This window comes from Carassius carassius, chromosome 8 (assembly GCF_963082965.1).
Source record: "Carassius carassius chromosome 8, fCarCar2.1, whole genome shotgun sequence".
NCBI classification, from domain to species: Eukaryota; Metazoa; Chordata; class Actinopteri; order Cypriniformes; family Cyprinidae; genus Carassius; species Carassius carassius.
Window position 1 is genome coordinate 9,671,584 of NC_081762.1, and position 19,741 is coordinate 9,691,324.

General features: G+C 35.3%; 1 protein-coding gene across 2 annotated transcripts; it reads right to left on the bottom strand.

Annotated features, from left to right (window-relative positions):
- Positions 1–5,582: 5,582 nt before the first annotated feature.
- On the bottom strand, positions 5,583–19,706 carry LOC132145207 (uncharacterized). 2 transcript variants are annotated; one of them, XM_059556039.1, is made up of 8 exons: positions 19,519–19,706; positions 13,423–13,485; positions 13,124–13,311; positions 9,753–9,924; positions 8,783–8,888; positions 8,451–8,523; positions 8,221–8,365; positions 5,583–5,884 (listed from the first exon to the last, which is right to left on the bottom strand). In XM_059556039.1, exons 2-8 carry the CDS (start codon positions 13,456–13,458, stop codon positions 5,819–5,821), a joined length of 786 nt encoding a protein of 261 aa, XP_059412022.1. In that variant the 5' UTR covers positions 13,459–13,485; positions 19,519–19,706; the 3' UTR covers positions 5,583–5,818. The 2 variants fall into 2 exon arrangements, with proteins under 2 accessions (XP_059412022.1, XP_059412023.1); XM_059556040.1 differs by having other exon boundaries at positions 5,864–5,984.
- Between the last annotated feature and the right edge of the window lie 35 nt (positions 19,707–19,741).

A 19,741-nucleotide genomic window follows, 5' to 3' on the forward strand; every position in this document is an offset into this window, starting at 1 on the left:
TCATCATTATTATTATCATTAATAATAAAAATGCATTAAATAGTAAACCACCTTGAGCACAAGTGTTGTAATGTCAACTTAAACTGTAAAACTGACATGTTACCTTTCAGAAGTCATAATTATATCACTATATATATTTATAAATCATTTTAGCTTGAGAATGCTTTATCAGCTATAGTGTGTAAAATAATAATAATAATAAAAAAAATTATATCACATACATTTCTAAATATAGAATTATCATGATAATATTTGTGATTGTTATACCCATATAATTAGTAGGCTATTAATATCTATGGACATACCAGTCAGTTTAAGTGTATGCAAAATATCTGCATATTAATATTAGGCCTGTCACAAGTTAATATGATGGAAACATCTGTTCTGTGTGGTTTAAATACAATAGATGCTACCATCTGTCATGATGTAATGATGGTACTAAAGCAACAACAATACTGGAGACTTTCAAACTCGGTCGCTGACATCCAACAAACAAACAATGACATCAGCTTCAGCACTAACACCTATTCAGCATTTTTTCAGAGAGGACTGTACCACTAGAAGGAACTAAGACTAATTTTTCGGAAAGCTTGTGGTCTGCATAAGCGAGCAAAAAACACCCTTGAATGAAATCAGACCAATTACTACATTAAATGAAAATGAGACGATGGATAGTTCATTTATAACGAAAATTAACATTTAATAATAAAGAGATTTAGTTACAACATATAACATCTGTAAGTATCCAATGTTTCTAAATGCTGCAGCATTGGAGTGGCTCTGCATGCACCTCTGTAGATCACCTCTGTGTACCGGGAAAGGCAGAAAATGGTGGACGTTTTCTTTTGGGAAGAGAGCCGAAGGGAGAGGAGGGGACATTCTTTTCCCGCCTTGGCCACATCTGTCGCCATGCCAACAGTGTACTTAGACTTTGGCTGGGTTATGAGGGGAGCCTGGAAAGTTTACAGTGGGCAGCAAGGTTTGGGGTTCTTATACCATACAGGAACATTCACAGAAGCATGCAAAAGCCTGGTTGAATGCTTTTTCTTTTTTAAATATGTGGCATGGTTTAAAGCTAGACAAATCTCTCAGCAGATTAAAGCAAGATTAAAGAAGGTCAAATCTTGCAACAGATGTACTGTCCCATCTAGTCATTTTGGATTCATCAAACAATACTGACTGTAGCTCAGACGACATAATCTGGTCTACATAATCTGGTTGTGGAACAGATAAGAGAGTTAGATGAGCAGAGGTTGAGAGTAGGGTTGGGTACCGTTCACTTTTTAACCGGTACCCAACTTTACCTTTTTTGGTACTTTACTCTGTGTATAATTACAAAAACATTTATTTCAGTGAAAAAAAAAATCCAAAAGTCTCAATCTCTACATTTTGAACAATTGGGCCCTACAAACGGTGAATCTACATCAGTGATGGAAGCTTCCGGGCAAGCGGATTCCCCGCAGCTTTCTCACCTGCGCTCTGTCGCTGTGACTCTTCAGTTCTCATTAGTTTACTGGCCTGCTGCTGATTTTATTCGCGAGGTAAGCTGTCCGTTAAGCGCTCGCCTAAGTGGAAAAACTAGCTGTTACTGACAGATCTCGGTTGCTGAAAATCACATTGTGTTTGATGCCAAACCAACTCAACTCAATCAAAAAAAAAAAAAAAAAACCCACTAAATATATATTTTTATGCTTTCTAAAGCGGAGCACATTTTAAAAAATTCAACTGAAACATATAACTTCTTACATTTTTGGTCATAGACAATGTATTTTGAATATATACGTTACTGTCAAAATACAGTGGTAAATAAAAAAAGTTAATAAAAATCTGGACTATATACAATTTTAATAATAACAAATGTCAGGAAAAGAAAGAAACATAATTCCTCTGAACGTTTTAATATTAAGATGTTACTGTTCCCTTTGTTTTGTGCATGCCCATGTAGCTTACAGTTAAAGTCCTTCTCTTATTTTACTGTTGTTTGCAAAATTGCAGTGTTACTTGGCAATATTTTAAAGATAATTTGGGTAGTTTGCACGGTCTGTTATTGGAGTAGTGTCACCTGGGTGGGAGTTTAACTCCTATTCGCTGGGTATAAAAAATCATTTAGCAGATGCAGAGACATAGACCTTATTTGGCGGTTTTTACTAGCATTCGAATAACAATGGATAAACCCAAAAAGATAGAAGTAGTATTGGAGATGAATTTAATTTACAAATAAAGTAGGAAATGTGCATTCTTTTAAATATGCCACAGTGTTTCTTATTTGTCATCTGTGAACCCTCTTTTTTAGTGTGTCCTATAAGCCAATTGGGGGGTATATATATATATATATATATATATATATATATATATATATAAACACTTTATATACACACACACACATATAAATTCTATGTGTACACATTTTATATTGAATATATAAATACACTATTTACTATGATTTAATATATATATAAATATACACAAAACTATATAATATAAATAAAAAAATACTTGTATTAGCATTGCTTATAATTGAATACCATGAATATTGCTTGTTAAAAATAAAAATGTTTGACTGTTACACCAAAGCCAGCTTTATTAAATTATTTGATTATGTAAGTTCAAATAAATTCTCAAAAACTGCAGTGCTTGTGGACATTTAGTAAAATAGCGGGTTACATCAACATTCGGCTCTCAAAAAGCCATCCCTCCACCATTCACCATCACTATTCTGGCAGAAAACGAGTATATGACGTCTCTTTCTGTGAAATCCACTAGCTCTTCAACTTTAAATAGTGAAGCACCATTCTCTCTTTCTCTCTGAGTCTTTCTCTCTTGCTCGCTCTTTGGTTGACTGTCTCTGAGGAAGGACAGATTGCACTGTGGGCGGACTTCCACACAAGTGTTTCAACACTTCTTCTACCTCTCCCTCTTACTAACAATTTCTTTAATTTCATGCACACAAGCTTTCTTCCTTGTGTTGGTATAACAAATGTGTGGCATGGGATTAGTTCTGTTGTTTATTAGCAGTCAGATTTCCACCCCTGCAGCACTCCTGACCAGATCAATAATGATGAATACTCTGTCTTCAGTGAGTTTTGGAGGGCTGCCTCTGTACTCGTATAATGCTGAGGTTACTGGAGTGATCTGCTGCAAGCTATGCTAACAAATGCTAATAAGCGAGATGCCACTTCATAATCAGTACCAGTTCAACAAGTACACTGACTACACTGACTGATCTAATAGGCTGATCTTGTTATTCATCATTCATTTGATCTCAGAAAATAATTAAATAAATGAATAAATAAATATGTGCATACGTACATAAATACATACATACACACACATACATAAAATTTTATGTTTTAAAATTATATCCCAATCCCCCCCCACAGACACTTTTTTTTACATCTCTAACTTTTGTTATATTTTCTTTTTTATAATTTCTTTCAATGTATTAGAAAATAACAAATAAGTTATGTTCGAATGCAGCTATTTTTGCCTTTTCACAATTACTTTCAATGTGTAAATTGTGTAAATTAATTCAATAAATAAATGCAATTTCACTTTTTAAAGTTATATCCCACTTTTTTACATTCTCTAACTTGCTATTTTTGCTTTTCTTAATTACTTGTAGCTTTAAAACAAAACAAAACAAAAAAAACATTAAATTACAGCTTTTTTTCCTTTTCAAAATGACTTTCAGTGTATTTGGGGAAAAGTCAAATAAAATAAAATCCCATTTTAAATTCACACTGTTGATATATATATATATATATATTTTTTTTTTTAATTATCTACAACTTTTGATATTTTTCCTTCTCATCATTATTTTCAAATGTTTTTGAAATATATATAAGTAAATAATAATAATAATAAGCTCACATACATCAGAAGATAAATATTAGGGTTAAACTGTTTATTCAATAGATTTTTTTTTTTATAAAAAGAATACATTTCGGGAATTAGATTTAAAACAAACTGAAAACCTGTCTTCTGCTTATCAGATTTTGCTCCTGAGTAAAATGTCAAGGTCTCAATATGTGCCAGAGATTTCAATATGAACTCAAATAAACATTTATACATGCATTTGTTTTCAATGTAATTTAAGCATTTCATCCTATTTTAAGAGAAACATGTAAGTCAAAGCTGATAATTAAACGAAACATATCTGGATCTCCAAGTCTCCTGATCTAAAAGCAAATAAGTTATTTTGTGATTTTACATAGATATAGATTAAATGATCAGAGAAATAGAGCTCGTTTATGTGTTGTATGCATTTTGCATTAATCTTCATTACACTGAAGCTGGTAGTTACAATGATAGTGGGTGTTAAATGTGGCCATGATTCTACACTGAAATAGATGGATAGAAAGAGAGAGAATGAAAGAGAGAGGGAGCGTTGCTGTGGTTTACCACTCAATAGAGGAGGCTCTCTTCAGAGATGCTTTCTGCGGCAGACGGGAAAATGTGTTTTTCTTCGCGTGTTTATGACAGTAGGAGTTATAGTGAGGACTGTGTGTCTCTGTGTGTTTTTGCAGAGATAATGACCAGGTTCTGGAGGCTGAAGCCCATGAGGCCTGTCATTCAGCACAGATTGTGACACACTACACAACGTGAAGCCTAAAGGTGAATGTGTGTGTGTGCACAATTGTATTCATGAGTGTATTTCAGATTTTGGCTAAGTGAGATGCAGCATCAGTTAGAAGTTAGAATAGAAGTTAGGAAGTTATATTTTGTTCTTGTCACACTGTCAATAAACATTTACACAAACACACACACACACACACACACACACACACACACACACAAACACACACACACAGATAGATAGACATAAATGTGGAGACAACTTTACCTAATATTTTCACACTTATTTTATAATCTCATTCACCTTTCCATTTCAAAACAGTCCAGATCCCAATCGGTCAACAGGGGTGTGGGAGGGGCTCCTGCTGATATGTTTCACAGATGTTTGCTCCTGTAGCGGGATTGCCAAACCAGTGCAAAGGTGTTATAACCTCAAAAAAGGCCCTGCGGTCCACCCTACGGACGCCTCTGTGGCTTTGTGAGTCTCCCAACAGCTTGGAGTAAACAGTGCAGCAAATGGCCATCAGCGAGGGGAGACACAGTTGCTGAAAAATGATTGCCAGTAAAAAATCCTAACAGCAATATTTTCAAGAGCAGGTGTCCTTTGCACTCGCTGGGTAATTCCCACTTTATTAAATGTATTTTATGGTACTGTGGTAAGAAAGGAAGATTGTAATGTGTAATGCTTAACGTTTATCTGTTAAGATGTAAATGTAAAGGGGTGCAGAAAAGAGAAATATGCGAGTTAATAACAGATGGGACAGAAAGAGCAACTGAAGGATACAAGGAAAACAGAGGGGACGGCTGAGAGTTAAAGATAATGGGAGGAGGAAACAGGCCAGACGATGAGATGACTCTGCCAGACTGTTTACTTTGCGGCTAATAATCATCACACACACACACACACACACAATGATACACATTTTCCTGCACTGTGGTGGTACCACACAGAAAGAAAACGCTTTACTAAACATGATTACCATATTTATATTTGCTACACAGCTTTTGCTACAAATAAGTTTAATAATAAAATGATGCCTTATCTTAAAGTTTAAAATAACTTTTCAAAGCTGAAAATGTTGTACAATACAATCAAAAAGTTCCCTCTAAACGGTAAAGAATTAATACCTAAATGCTAACAAAGTTAAAAACAAAGCCGGTCATGCTGCTTTGAGTTTGTGCCTGTGGTCTGTCCTTTCACAAGCTCCTTCCTCCCTATGTGTGAATGGGACCAGATCAGGCTTCAAACAGCTGACTGGACCCATGTGTGATTGTTTGTGTGTGTGCATGCACATATAAGCGTCTGGAACTGACAGAAAGAGAGAAAGAGAAAAGCAGAAAGCGCTTCCAAGGAAGTCTAGTCACATGAAAGTCTGTCTGTGCTTCCCAGCTGATCATTTGAATGTGATCTATCAAATGCATAAACATAATGCAGAAGAACGTTTTAAACAAAACCTCAGACAGAAGGGTGTTACTTATAACACGTATTTAGAGAAAACTGTAGACTGTACTATAAATCTGGTAATGTGGTTTTAAACAACTATTTAAAACAAGACGTTGCTATTTAGGCAAACGATCCAGCTTGCTTTACAAAAAAAAACAGGCTGTCTAATAAAACTCCTCCCGTCTTTTGCTGGACTGTTTGTGTTGGAGCCTGCGGGCCTGGCATGAAAACAATATTCCCTAAAGTGGACGACTAATCACGAGTGCCAATTCTGTCGAAGCTCCCTTAAGATCTAAAAAAGCACATGTGTGATGTTTAGTGCCATGATGTCATGGAAAGACTGGCAATTCAAACAGACCTTTGGCTGTGATGATAAGAGTTTAAATGATAACTCAGTAAAAGTGATGAGTCTTGACCTTATAAGTTTATATTGGTTTGAAATGACACATGGTAAAGTTTACATGAAAACCTATTTCCTTGTCAGGGCAAAAATAAATAAATAATAAAAAAAGATAATTGCATCTTTCATTCACAATTGTGACTTAATTTTTCCTCTAAATGCAAATAATAAAAATGCTAATATTTTATATGTGTCTGCAATGGGAAATTGAAAACAGTAAATTATAAAATTATATATATGTATACTCACATATACATAAAATGTAACATATGTGAACAATGAGAGTTTATAGTGTATATAACAAATGTGACAGTAAACACTACCAAAAAAATATCTTTCAAATAAAATCTGTTCTTTTGGACTTCTATCCATTATAGATAGAATATAAAAAAATCTAAACATAAATTATTAAGCAGTGCAATGGTTTTCAACTTTGATAATAATGTTTCTTGAGCAGCAAATCAGTGTGTTAGAATGATTTTGGAAGGTTGTGATGCTGAAGACTGAATTAATGGCTACTGAAAATTCCGATTTTTATATACTTTTTTTATACAATTATTTTCAATTGTAATAATATTCTAAATATTACTATTATAACTATAATTTTTTCTTTTGAATTGTAATGTAGTTAAAGCAAATTCAAATCTTTTAGGAATACTAAGTTAACATTCTCATAATTGCTTTTTTATTTTTTAACTTTGAAACAGACAAAGATCTGACAGTCCATGAACATGACAAGCACTAATGTGAACAAACGAGGACTTTGTCTCACAAGCACTGCGATACTGACTCAAAAACAATGTCATCTTCAGACCTATCATCACTCAAGCATAAAACCCTGCTTCCTCATGTGTCATAGTACTGAACTGGGTCAAATACAGTATTTTTGACTGCCATCCATCCTTAAAACAACTACGAAAGGGGCTTTATTCGTTCTGTCATATGGGTTTTACAGTAATATTGCATCTCACTCTCCCAAGATCACATTAACTAATGGTGCACAGTACTTTCTGATGGTTCAGTGAGTGTTTCTTAAACCATAGATCACGTCAATTAATTGAAACCTGAAGGGATAGTTCGCCCTGAAAATATTGGGGAACATAAAAGACAATATTTTGAGAAATGCTTTTTTGACCATATAACGGAAGTCAATGTTAACCAATACTGTTACCAACATTCTTCAAAATATCTTTTGTGTTCTACTGTAGAAAGGCTGTCTCTTAAACACAAAAAGGCATGAAACTGCTGGAACCTTTCTGAATTTAATAAAATAAATGATTATGGCTTTGATAAGATGTCAAACCTGCAGACTCTGCGGCACTTTCTGAGACATTTTAGCTGACTACTAAGTGAGTCAGTGTTTGCCAGGCTCCTATGATTCATGAAAAGCTGGAATCTGATTCTCAGCACAAACCAAGCTGTGGAATTTCAGCCGGGAGCTAAGTGAAAGTATAGAGCGAGTATTATTAGTTTGAGAGCTAATAATAATGGCAGTAACTGAAATTTTACAGAGAACAAGTGGAGGAGGGAGACACAGGGTTTATGCTTAATTTTCCAGTTGCCTTTTCAGCAGGATTGTCTCACTCTGCCCTCTGTTGGACTGGAATGGGACTATTGTCCAGTTTTACTACACTGTCCCCTCACCTGAACTAAAAGGAGCATTATGCCATATGCAACTGGTATCACTTCTCTTCTAAAGACAGATTAAAATAACAGCCAACCAGAAATGATACTGGTCATCAACGTAGGTTTGCCTTTTGACACAGTAAGCACAGGAGTGGACAGGAAGCTGGGCTCCTACCTTGCTTTTAGCAGCCATCTTGCGCAGGAAGCTCAGTGTTCGCTCCAGACGATTTCCTGAGGCATCCTCTTTGTTTTTGTGCCCCTCAGCCTTTATTTGCCCTCTATCTATGTCCCAATCCGGAGAAGCAAACTCGCTGTCTATACTGTATCAGAAATTAAAAATATGGATATTTACAATTGAATATATTGGGATATTAATGATTAAAACAAGCCAGAACCGAGACACACCTGTGAGATGATCCTCCAATCTGGTGGTACGAAACACTCTCTAGATTACACCGAACAAGACAAGAAAAATGTTCTGATTTGAGGAAACAGAACTTGGACTGTTCATGAAGTAATGTTGTCTTAATATCTGTTTCAGTTTCAGGGCAAACTGTCATTAAGAGTCAGAAACATAGTGGACACAAAATATTTGAACGCTTATTTTTAGGGAGGACACTGTAAAATAAAATGAACATAAAATAAGTGAGGGAAAGAACCACATAGGAAACATAAATGAATGTTTCATTTGACTTAATTTGTAAACAAGCTGGAAACCCCAAACACACTCAACTGACCATGGCAGTAGGAACGCGGGCGAGGGGCGGAGCTTCTGGGCATCTGCTGCATGATACACAGGCTGGGGGCGGAGACACTGCAGCCATGCATCTGATTGGACTGCACCTGAGGGAGAAATTTACAAAGCAGTTATCTGATTAAGACTCAATATTTCATCTACACTACTGTTCAAAAATTTAGGGCCAGTACAGAAATACAGTTAAAAATAGCTGTATTATGAAATATAACTTTATATTTTATATAACTTTTATATTTTAATAATCATTGTTAACAATAATTAGTAATTTATTTCTGCGATGTGTGTGTGAAGCTGAATTTTCAGCAGCCATTACTCAAGAACCATTTCCTCTTTTCAATAACGATAAGGGTGGTTTCTGCTTAATATTTTTGTATAATAGTTAAATAAAATGTTTTTACTTGATAGTTTTAAAATGATGATACTTTTTTTCTGGCCGTGAAAACAATTTATTTGAAATTTATCTGAAATTATTTGACATTGTACATTGTTACAAAAAAGTGCCACTTTTGATGAATTTAATGCACCATTGTAGAATTTAAGTATAAAATTTTGTCTAAATATATTATATACTCCATATCACTGTTAAGCCCGCCCCCATGAGAGGTTTGTGTCAAAATACTAAATGAAAAACTGCGAAGCATAAGCGAAATCTGTGGCAATGCATTCAGAATCTACGATTAGCGAAAATGAATATTTGAAAAACATTAACAAAGAATGAACCATATTTAAAGAGCCTGTTAAATTTGTGTGACGGAGTTAATTTTTTTTTCATTTTCATTGTGTTTTTCTTCTTTTGTAATGGCATATATTTGATAGATTCTGAAAAAGTTACGTTCAGTTTTATAAAGTTACGTTCATTTTTTTTTCCATAGCTTAGAAGGTGGCTACTAACTGTAAGTAAACAGTACATAGTAATGCAGCTCACAGAAGCTCTGTGTGTATGTTCTAACCTCCAGCGCTGATTGATGATGTTCCTGATGCTCTGCTCCAACTTCCTCCTCGGTGAGTGATGTCAGGGAAGCTTGAGTGACAGACCTGCGGGCCTCTCGAGCTCTTTTTGACCTCAGTGCACCGTTTAGCACTAAGGACATCTCATCCGGATCCAGATCTTCAAGACTAACACTGAGAAGAGAGAGAATAAAATTTTTATTCACATACATTGTTAATACATAACATGATCCAACAAGGTAAGTAACTGAAGGTCAGACTTGTTTTTTGTCCTGTTGTCTGATCACTATAATTATGAAGTACCACAAATTATAAGTTCCATAGGACATCTGCAATAATATAAACAAACCTACACATATGCAAACACAAATATATACAAAATCGTAATATTATACATGTAAAAATGTCAATCTCACTCTTTCGTCTACCGTTGGATGATTTTAAGTTGACATCTTTAATGCTAACCTAAAAATGACCCACGCTGCAGTGTAATGTTAGATCCTTACTAGAGAGACCTATGTAATTCTGTGTGTGTTGTTATCTGTGCGTGTGTTTCTCTCTGTCTCCTCACTGAGTACATTGGCACTGGCTGGTGGTGATCTCACAATAATAGTCCACAGAGTGACACAGTAGAAGCCCTATATCAGGACAGCCATGGACAAATGTTTGTGAAAGAGAAAGAGTAATACAGCACAATGTGGAATAAGAAAAAATGCACATACCAGGAAGCCTTTATATACGTGTATATGCATTTTGTTATAAATTAACATGGTCCATTAGTTCATTTATATATAGTGCAATTCTGATGCAACTAGTGCATCCTAAAAGACTACTGCAAAAAATAAATAATTATTAAACAAAACATACAATAAAACGGTTAAAAAAACCTTAAAGGTAATAATAATAATAATAATATATAACAAAATATGCTGTAAAAATCTAATTCTACAGGGTTAACCATTAATTTCTGTTTGCTGACAAAAAGTTATATTACACGATTAAAAAATTTGGGGTCACTAAGATTTTGTTTTTGAAAAATGTATACTTTAGCTCAACAAAGATGCATTAAACTGTACAAAATATACTAAAGAGATTTATACTTTTACAAATTACTTGTATCTCAAATAAATGCTGCTTTTTTCTATTCATTAAAGAATCCTAAAAATGCATCAGGTTTTTCACAAAAGTTATAATTTTTGGGTGGGAGAAAAAACTGTTTTCGACATTGATAATAATGTGAAATGTCACTTGAGCAACACATCAGCATATTAGAATTCTGAAGGATCATGCAACACTGAAGACTGGAGTAATGGCTTCTGAAAATTCAGCCGTACCATCACAATAATTTACTTTAAAATATATTAAAATAGAAAAGAGTAAATTATCAAAAATAATATGTTTTAAAAATAAATTATTATTAAAATATATTAAATTACAATTTGTAATTATAAAAATTACAGGTGCATCAAAATTCAAAAAGTGAACTTTCCTTTATTCTAGAATCATTACATGTAATGTAAAACATTAATTAAAACATGATTAGAGCTTACAGCTCATGAAAGTCTAAAATCCAGTTTCTCAAAATATTAGAATATTAACATTTGAGTTTCATTAAATTATCAGCACTACAATATAAATTCCAGGAATGTCTTGTTTTTTGAAACTTTAATAATGGGGAAGATTGCTGACTTGACAATGGTCCATAAGGCAATCACTGACACCCTCCACAAAGAGGGTAAATCACAGAAGGTCATTACTGAAAGGGGTGGCTGTTCACAGAGTGCTGTATCAAAGCATATTAAATGCAAAGTTTACTGGAAGGAAGAAATAGGGTAGGAAAAGGTGTACAAGCAACAGGGATGACCGCAAGCTTGAATATACTGTCAAACAAAGCTGATTCAAACACTTGGTAGAGCTTCACAAGGAGTGGACTGAAGCTGGAGTCAGTGCATTAAAAAATCACCATGCTGAGACGTCTTCAGGAAAAGGGCTACCAAGCCACTTCTGAAACAGAAACAACGTCAGAAGCATCTTACCTGGGCTAAGGAGAAAAAGAACTGGACTGTTGCTCGGTAGTCTCAGACATGGACCGTTGGCTAAACGTCTGATGCATATGGGACACAAAAGTGGAAACACTTCAGGAGTGTCGAAGTCATCATCAGATTGGTTGAACTCTACAGGATTTCCAAGAGACACGTGTGTCGCGTTCTTTAACATTCCGCCTGGAAATAAAGATGCCGTGCCACCAAACCCCCTCACAAAAGAAGAAAGCTGTAGTGTTTACAACTGTGATGACTAGTTTCAAAAGTATGTGAAATATTGAAAATTTGCGGCATAGAATATTTAAAATATGTCAGAGAGTTTTACACACTGGTCTGCTATTGTGGCGACCTTTTTTACACCCCTAAACGTGACACTGAATGATACTTGATTGGTTGTTTGACATATCGGTCAAGTAGCCACATGGGCGGGCCTTAGCCAAAGAAAGCTGCCATGAATTCCAGACCTTCAAGCCGTCATTCTGAAGGTCTGGCTACTGCTTAGTGGTCCAAAGTCATCTTTTTAGATAATATATAGTAAATTTTGCATTTCATTTGGAAATCAAGGTCTGGAGTCTGGAGGACGACTGGAGAGGCACATAATCCAAGTTGCTTGAAGTCCACTGGGAAGTTTCTGAAGTCAGTGATGATTTGGGTGCTGTGACGTCAATGCAGCCGTCTACCAGAAGATTTCTGAGCACTTAATGCTTCCATCTGCTGACAAGCTTCTGATTGCTGGTTTCTTTTTCCAGCAGCACTTTAGCACAGTGCCAAAACCACTTCCAAGTGGTCTGCTGACCATGATATTACTGTGCTTGATTGGCCAGCCAACATGCCTGACCTGAACCCCATATGGAATCTATGGGATATTTTCAAGAGAAAGATGAGAAACTGAAAGAAAGAAGCCGAAGGCTCAATAGTGTCTCAGCAGTGCCACAGGCTGATCGCTACCATGCCACACATCACTGATGGTGGAATTTTGTGCTAAAGGAGCCCTGACCAAGTTTTGCATGCATTAATGAACATACTTTAAAGAACTTATACTTTTATGTTTTGCAAAAAAAAAAAGAAAAGATCTTAGGAAATATTTTAATATTCTGAGATACTGGATTTTTGACTTTCATGAGCTGTAAGCTCTAATCATCAAAACTAAAACATTACATGTATAGAATCTAGAATATATGAAAGTTTCACTTTTGAAATGTTACAAAAAATTAGCTTTTTCACAATATTCAAATTTTTTGAGATGCACCTGTATATCTGAAACTACACACAAATTATATTAAGTTTATTCATAATTATAATATATGTCAGTACAGATAAAAAATTTTTACCTGCGTGTGTCATTGGGTGGATATCCCTGTGCAACAGCTCCAGGTTCCCAGCTGTGTCTCCTCCAGGGGTCGAGCTGAGTCAGGTGACGAGTGGCAGGGGAGCGTAAGGTCACGAACGGTGGAGAGCAGTAAGGAGGTGAGAATGATGAACAGACAGGACGAGGAGAGGGAGGAGGAGTGCTCGACATCTGGGTGTAATGAGTGAAAGTCAGAACAAAAAAATTATGCTAAATTATTGGCACATAATTGGTACACATGGATCTTTACTCAGACAGACACACATATTCACAAATACATACCGTGTCCATAAGGTCAGGCAGCTCCTCAGGGCCCATACTCAGATTATAGCTTCACTGCTCCCCCTACAGATCAAAATATGACATTACAATTTCAGGAAAATGTGCTTGGGTAAATGGTTCAAATTTTTTTTATCATAATGAAAAGTTATATCCATTACATCTGTTACATATCCAAACCACCACTAAAGCATGGCTAAATTCAAAATTATGTGTATATAATGTAACTAATTATCTGATTTTATACACACATTGTAAATGCCCAAGGAATGGTGCTGTATCCAAAAACACAGGTTGGTTGATTAGGCCATTGGATAGTATATGTTTTACTTCTAAAATATGTATATTGTTCAGTTACTTTAATGTACTAGTTTTTTGTTTGTAGTTAATAGTATACTTAAAGTTTTCAAAACTGTAGCATGACTACTTCAAATTTTGAAAAACCTTTCAGTTTCAAAGTAGCTTCCCCAACACTGATATCAGTGTACTATATTGTTGCTATGGTTTGCTGATTAGTTTTTAACACATTGTTATCCAGTTTCTAAGGTGTGTTAGATGCTAGGTGGCTGCTTTCAGGCAAAAAGTCAAAAGAGCCATGTGTGTTTATCATCAGCCAGATGAAAATCTTTCTAGATGAAAGTCCATTCTTAAGGTAAGGTGCACTGCTTATTTAACCTGATGTGACACTTAAAAAATTACTATTATTGGTGTAACCTAACATAGTCAGGTTATTCAGTCATATAAAATATTTTTGACTTTCATAAAACCAGCTAATAAGGTGTTGCCCGTATTTCCAGCATATGTAACATATGTAACTTTTTTGCAGTGTAAATAAGCCTGGTATCTAATATCATATCACAGTTCAGTTTATAACTGCAATAAAATTCCAGCACATGAGAAAATTCACCCCATCGTAAAAGCAAGGCTATTTCACAATTCATTAAAAAAAATGAAGGAATTTATGGAAAGTGCGTGATATGCTGGGAACAGCTTTGGAGAATGTTTTCACTCCAAGACTGTTTATCTCTAATTTTACCTTCCTCTTGCTTTCTTCCCCAAGGTCTCTATGGTTATCATTTATTACATAACACTGTTTTGAAATCGTCTGGAGTGGTTCTGCTTCAATCCTTTTCTTTATGTCTATTCTAATAGGAATGCATTGTGAACCACACATATAAAACCATTTCCTCTCAAGTAAAATAGCTTCTGTCTCTCTATCCCTGTTTGCAGCAAACATTAAAAGCGAGTAATGCTCTACAAATAATTTGTCCATGAATGCACACATCACAAAGACGCAGTCTGCCAACAGGCTGAGATAAGGCTGCCACCACCTGTTCCACACCTTTGTGTGCAAGCATGTACAATGAGAGAAAGTGAATGGACTGTAGAAACGAGGATGTAGAGGCTGGGACTGTAGCGATCGAAGAGGTCAAAGTTCATTGTTTCCTAACAACAAAACTGTCATTGCACTGTATATAATGCTTATCAAATATGAATATTTGTTCTTAAACAGCATGTTTCTACTGTCTTTTATTCAAACTCATGTTGTTCTAAACCAAAGGGCTGTATGTGACAAAAAATTAAAAAAGGAAACAAAAGCACCATAAAAGGATCTTAAAAGTGGTCCATACAACTTGTGGACTATATTAAAGTCATAATTTACTGACAATCTTCTGGGCAGTTCCACTGAAACTGGAACACTGAGTCAAAATGTTCAACTCATGAACCAAATCAAGTCGTTTCATGAACAAATCATTTGTATTTTGTGAAATGGATCAACTGATTCGTGGAATAAATATGTGATCTGATTCAAAAGATCTGATTCAAGGCAAAAGAAGAAAATGTCAGTGGAAATTCTGGTTTATCCAGGATGCCAAAAGTTTTGTTTTTTTTTCCTCCAGAACACGAGTTGCAAATATGCAAAGATTAAATCACTATATAATTACATCTTTCATAGGAACAAATACATATTAATAAAAATAATGAAAAATACAGTTTTGATATTTTGGCTGCTAAATTTTGAACTTTGGCAGGTGTGGCATTATTTTGGTCTCTGTGTACATCTGTTCGACACAGATGTCATAGCTTTTAAAATTCCACAAGATCATCACAAGATTACTGATAATACCATAATCACATTATGTCACCATGAAGGCAGTCAGCGCTTTTTTCCTCTAGACACATGAGAACAGCAACTTTCTGTCTTTTATACACCCCCCGACCCCCCCCCCCCCTTTTTTGTCTTTCACTCCTCCACCACTCCTGGGCCTCTTTTACAGTCCTCTCTGTGATACATTTACTCTTTCACTCCTATTCCACCAACTCTACCCTAACTTTAGAGTCTAGCCCCAAACAATGGACAGATCAAATTACCTCCTGATTCATTTCTCAACAGAGGTGTAGAAGTGGACGGTGGATTTTTATTGAACATATCTGATGTCTTTAAAGGTGAAGTGTGAGCTTTTCTACACTGCTAACCCTGCAATGGCATGGCTGAAAGAATAATTACTGTTTTCAGACAGGTTTCCTGAACACTTCAGTCCAACTGCCATTGGTCAAATAAACAAATAGTCTGCCTCAAATACCACTCATGCCCATGTTGCGGAGGTGGTTGAATGCTTTTAGCTTATATTGCTTAGCCTTACATACTTAGATGTTATAAGGGTTGTGGGGATTTGATGACAAAAATAATTGCCTATATTATACAATTTTAATTACACTGAACAAAATTATAAACGCAACACTTTTGTTTTTGCACCCATTTTTCATGAGCTGAACTCAAAGATCTAAGACTTTCTCTATGTACACGAAAGGCCTATTTCTCTCAAATATTGTTCACAAATCTGTTTAAATCTGTGTTAGTGAGCACTTCTCTTTTGCCGAGATAATCCATCCACCTCACAGGTGTGGCATATCAAGCTGCTGATTAGACAGCATGATTATTGCACAGGTGTGCCTTAGGCACTTAATTTTTTTTTCTCTAAAAACACTTTTTTTATGCGTAGCTTAGGCCTATTTTAACCATGCAGCAAACCTTTTTAAATATTTTTTAAAAATCCTGAAAATAAATAAGTTTTATTTGCCGTTGCGCTTCAGGCGTCCCGAGTTTGAGTCCCAACTCATGGACCTTTCCCACCCCCACCACCTCCCATTTTGCTTCCTGTCATTATGCTATCCTATCAAAATAAAGGCAGAAAATGCCAAAAATAAATATGTAAAAAAAAACATAAAAATAAAAAAGAATTATTATTATTATTATTATTAGAATAAGATGCATTATTTCATGTTAGTAGTATTGTTGACAAATGACCTTAAGTTCAAAAGTAAGAAACCTACATAATATATACATACATAATAAAACCTGCATCTAGTAAAACAAAGCATGTATTGTTCATTACTCTCTAAGAATCACGCAACATTTTGTTGTGATGGCTGAAAGTCAACAACTTTCTTTCCAAGCTTTCTTTTAAATGTCCTGTGATTTTCTTACAGCCTATGTTTTGACATTCCCCTCCCTTCTTTCATAATCTACTGATGTCATGTTCACACTGGGTCCCTCTCCCAAAGAGTAAACATGCCGGACAATAGGAGAAAGTACAGTGTACAATGAGTTAAGTACAGGTCGGCAGCTGCATACAAGTGTGTATACTTAGGCATGTGTTTGAGTGTGTGGTGATTGCAGGTGCATCACTGGCACACTGTATTCAGTTCATGACTCACCCGAAGGTTGTCACCATTAGCAACTGGATTAGCACCCGAAACAGAGGAAAATGCACTTTTGACATTTCAGTGGAGCCTCTGAATTGTACTGAAGAATTCATTTTGTGATCTGGGCCATCAAAGAAGCCAATGAACCTTACATTTTAAAGCAACAGTTTACCAGGAAAATTCAAACTGTAATTTTGTACTCACCCATCTTGTTTCAAATCTGTATGACTTATTTCTTCTAACAGAAATGTGTTTTTAAGAATGTTCACACTGCTCTATTTTAAAGGGATAGTCCACCCAAAAATGACATTTCTCTCATCATATATTCACCCTCATGTCATTGCAAACCTCTATTGTTTATATCAAAGATAAAGTATTAATTAAAGGCATAGTCCAGCAAAAAATAAAGATTCTAACCCTCGTATCATTCCAAACCCGTATGACTTGCTTTCTTCTGTGGAACATGGAAGATATGAAGAAGAATGTTGGTAATCAAGCAGTTGCAGGTTTTGTTTAGTTTTGTTTATATAAAAGTCAATGGGATCAAGCTGTTTGGTCACCAACGATCTTTAAAATATCTTCTTGTGTGTTCCACAGAAAAAAGAAAAATCGTACAATTTTGGAAAGACGTGAGGGTTGAGTGAATAACAGAATTTTCATTTTTGGGTAACTATGTCCTTTTAAATACACATTTAATCTTTAATATAAACAACGTGTCAAAAATAGTTTAGAAGAACCCTGTTTCTTTCATTTTTCTTGTGCTCTCTCATTTCCAAGATGTTTACCCCCCTCACCACCTTGTGTGCTGTCAGTCACCAAAGTGACTATAAACATGCCCTTCACCCCCTCCCATTTGTCACCCCAATTCTATTGATCCCCTCTTCCTTTTCTTATTCGCTGTGAAGAAGGCCGCATGTATTCTCAGAGGGGGGTTCTGACTAACACAGGACTCTTTTGCATGCTGAGCAGCTCTTACTAATGACTAGATCTCTGTTTGCTGAGGTTAAGAGGTTTCCTGACTTTGATCAACTCAAGATTAACCGATTAAAAGCACTTCAAGTTCTCTAATATACAGTAGATAATGTTTAAATAATCTGAAGAATCATTGTTAAATCATTAGACCAAGAAACTCTAAAAGGTCAAAAGCTCAAAAGCAATGACACTTGAAGGCAGGGAATGACCTCGCTTCAAATGCCTCTTTGTGAGAAATCAATGCATTTGCAATCAGATCAATTGTTCCTGAGAATCTCAGGTCTGATCTTTAGATCAGCAAAATTAAATGGAACTGATTTAAAGTTACAGAGAAAGCATTCCCATCATATTTGCAGCATGAAATAACGAGAGGTTCCTTGTTTACGATGCATTGACTTTTATGGTACTTCCCCCCTCGTAATGACACAGTTAACAACAACAACTGTGCTGTTAACACACTTCAGACTCAGGCCACACACATTCACTGGGTTCGCTGACCTATGATAAATATTCTCCTATTTTGTTATTGCCATATATGCCATTTTATTGCTATAGTATCGGGGTTTTTTTTTTTTATTAAAAATTCATTATAATAATAAAAGTATTTTTAATAAATACAAATATTTAAATTATTACAATATAAAATAACATTTATTTAAAAATAATTTAGTATTTTTATAGGCTATATATGAACACTGATTTAAGACGCCTATGTATTATTTAATGCTTTATAAACTGACCCATGTTTGTCTCTTTGATGTTTTACATTCATCTGTTACTTTCCCCATCTCCACCGCAAAAATGATCCTGATCCTACTTAGTATGATCTTTTCTGTGTCCGTTTCACCCCTCACCTCTGCTTTCCCTGGTTCAATCCTCTTTGCTCAGTCTCTCTCCATGAAGTCATGTTTTTAAACAGAACTCTATAGGTAAGAAAAGCAGCAGGCCCTCACAAAAGGTCTCAGGTAGCACAGGGGCCCCTGGAGATTACAGATATAGGGCCAGACACAAAGAGCTTTCTTTCGCACACTCAGTTACACATTCTCAACATCCAAATAGCATTTCCTGCTCCTAATCCTTTTCTTTACTCTTAACTGCTGTCTTTGTTTACAGAATGAATACAGAACCGGTAACGCGCACACACGAACACAATTAAGTATTTAACAACATAAGGAATGAATAAACATTTTAAAATTTTACATTTTTGAAAGACTTTGAAAAAAAAAAACACTGTATAATGCAGCAAATATACATTTTCTTGTCCGTTTATTGACATTAAAGAGTCCTTGGACAAAGTAATGGCACTTTTTAAAAAGACTTAACGTTAAACTGTCTTTCTTTTTCTTTTCATATCCCATACAGTCTCAATGCGTGTTCCCACTTAATTAAAACAGTGTGTAATTACTTTTAGTAACTTACCTGTCCGTTGTGATGTTATGTTTATATTATATCCTAACGTTTTTTCTGTTAATTTCATCCAAACAAACGCTCCTCGAAGTTTACTTTGTCTTCAAAAACATAACAATTCCTCTTGGTGTGTTCATCTTATCTAGACCAGATGGTTTCCGAGACGTTCCCACTCATGACATTACCGGACGAACTCCGGTGAACTGAAGTACATCATCATGCGCTCGTACACCGG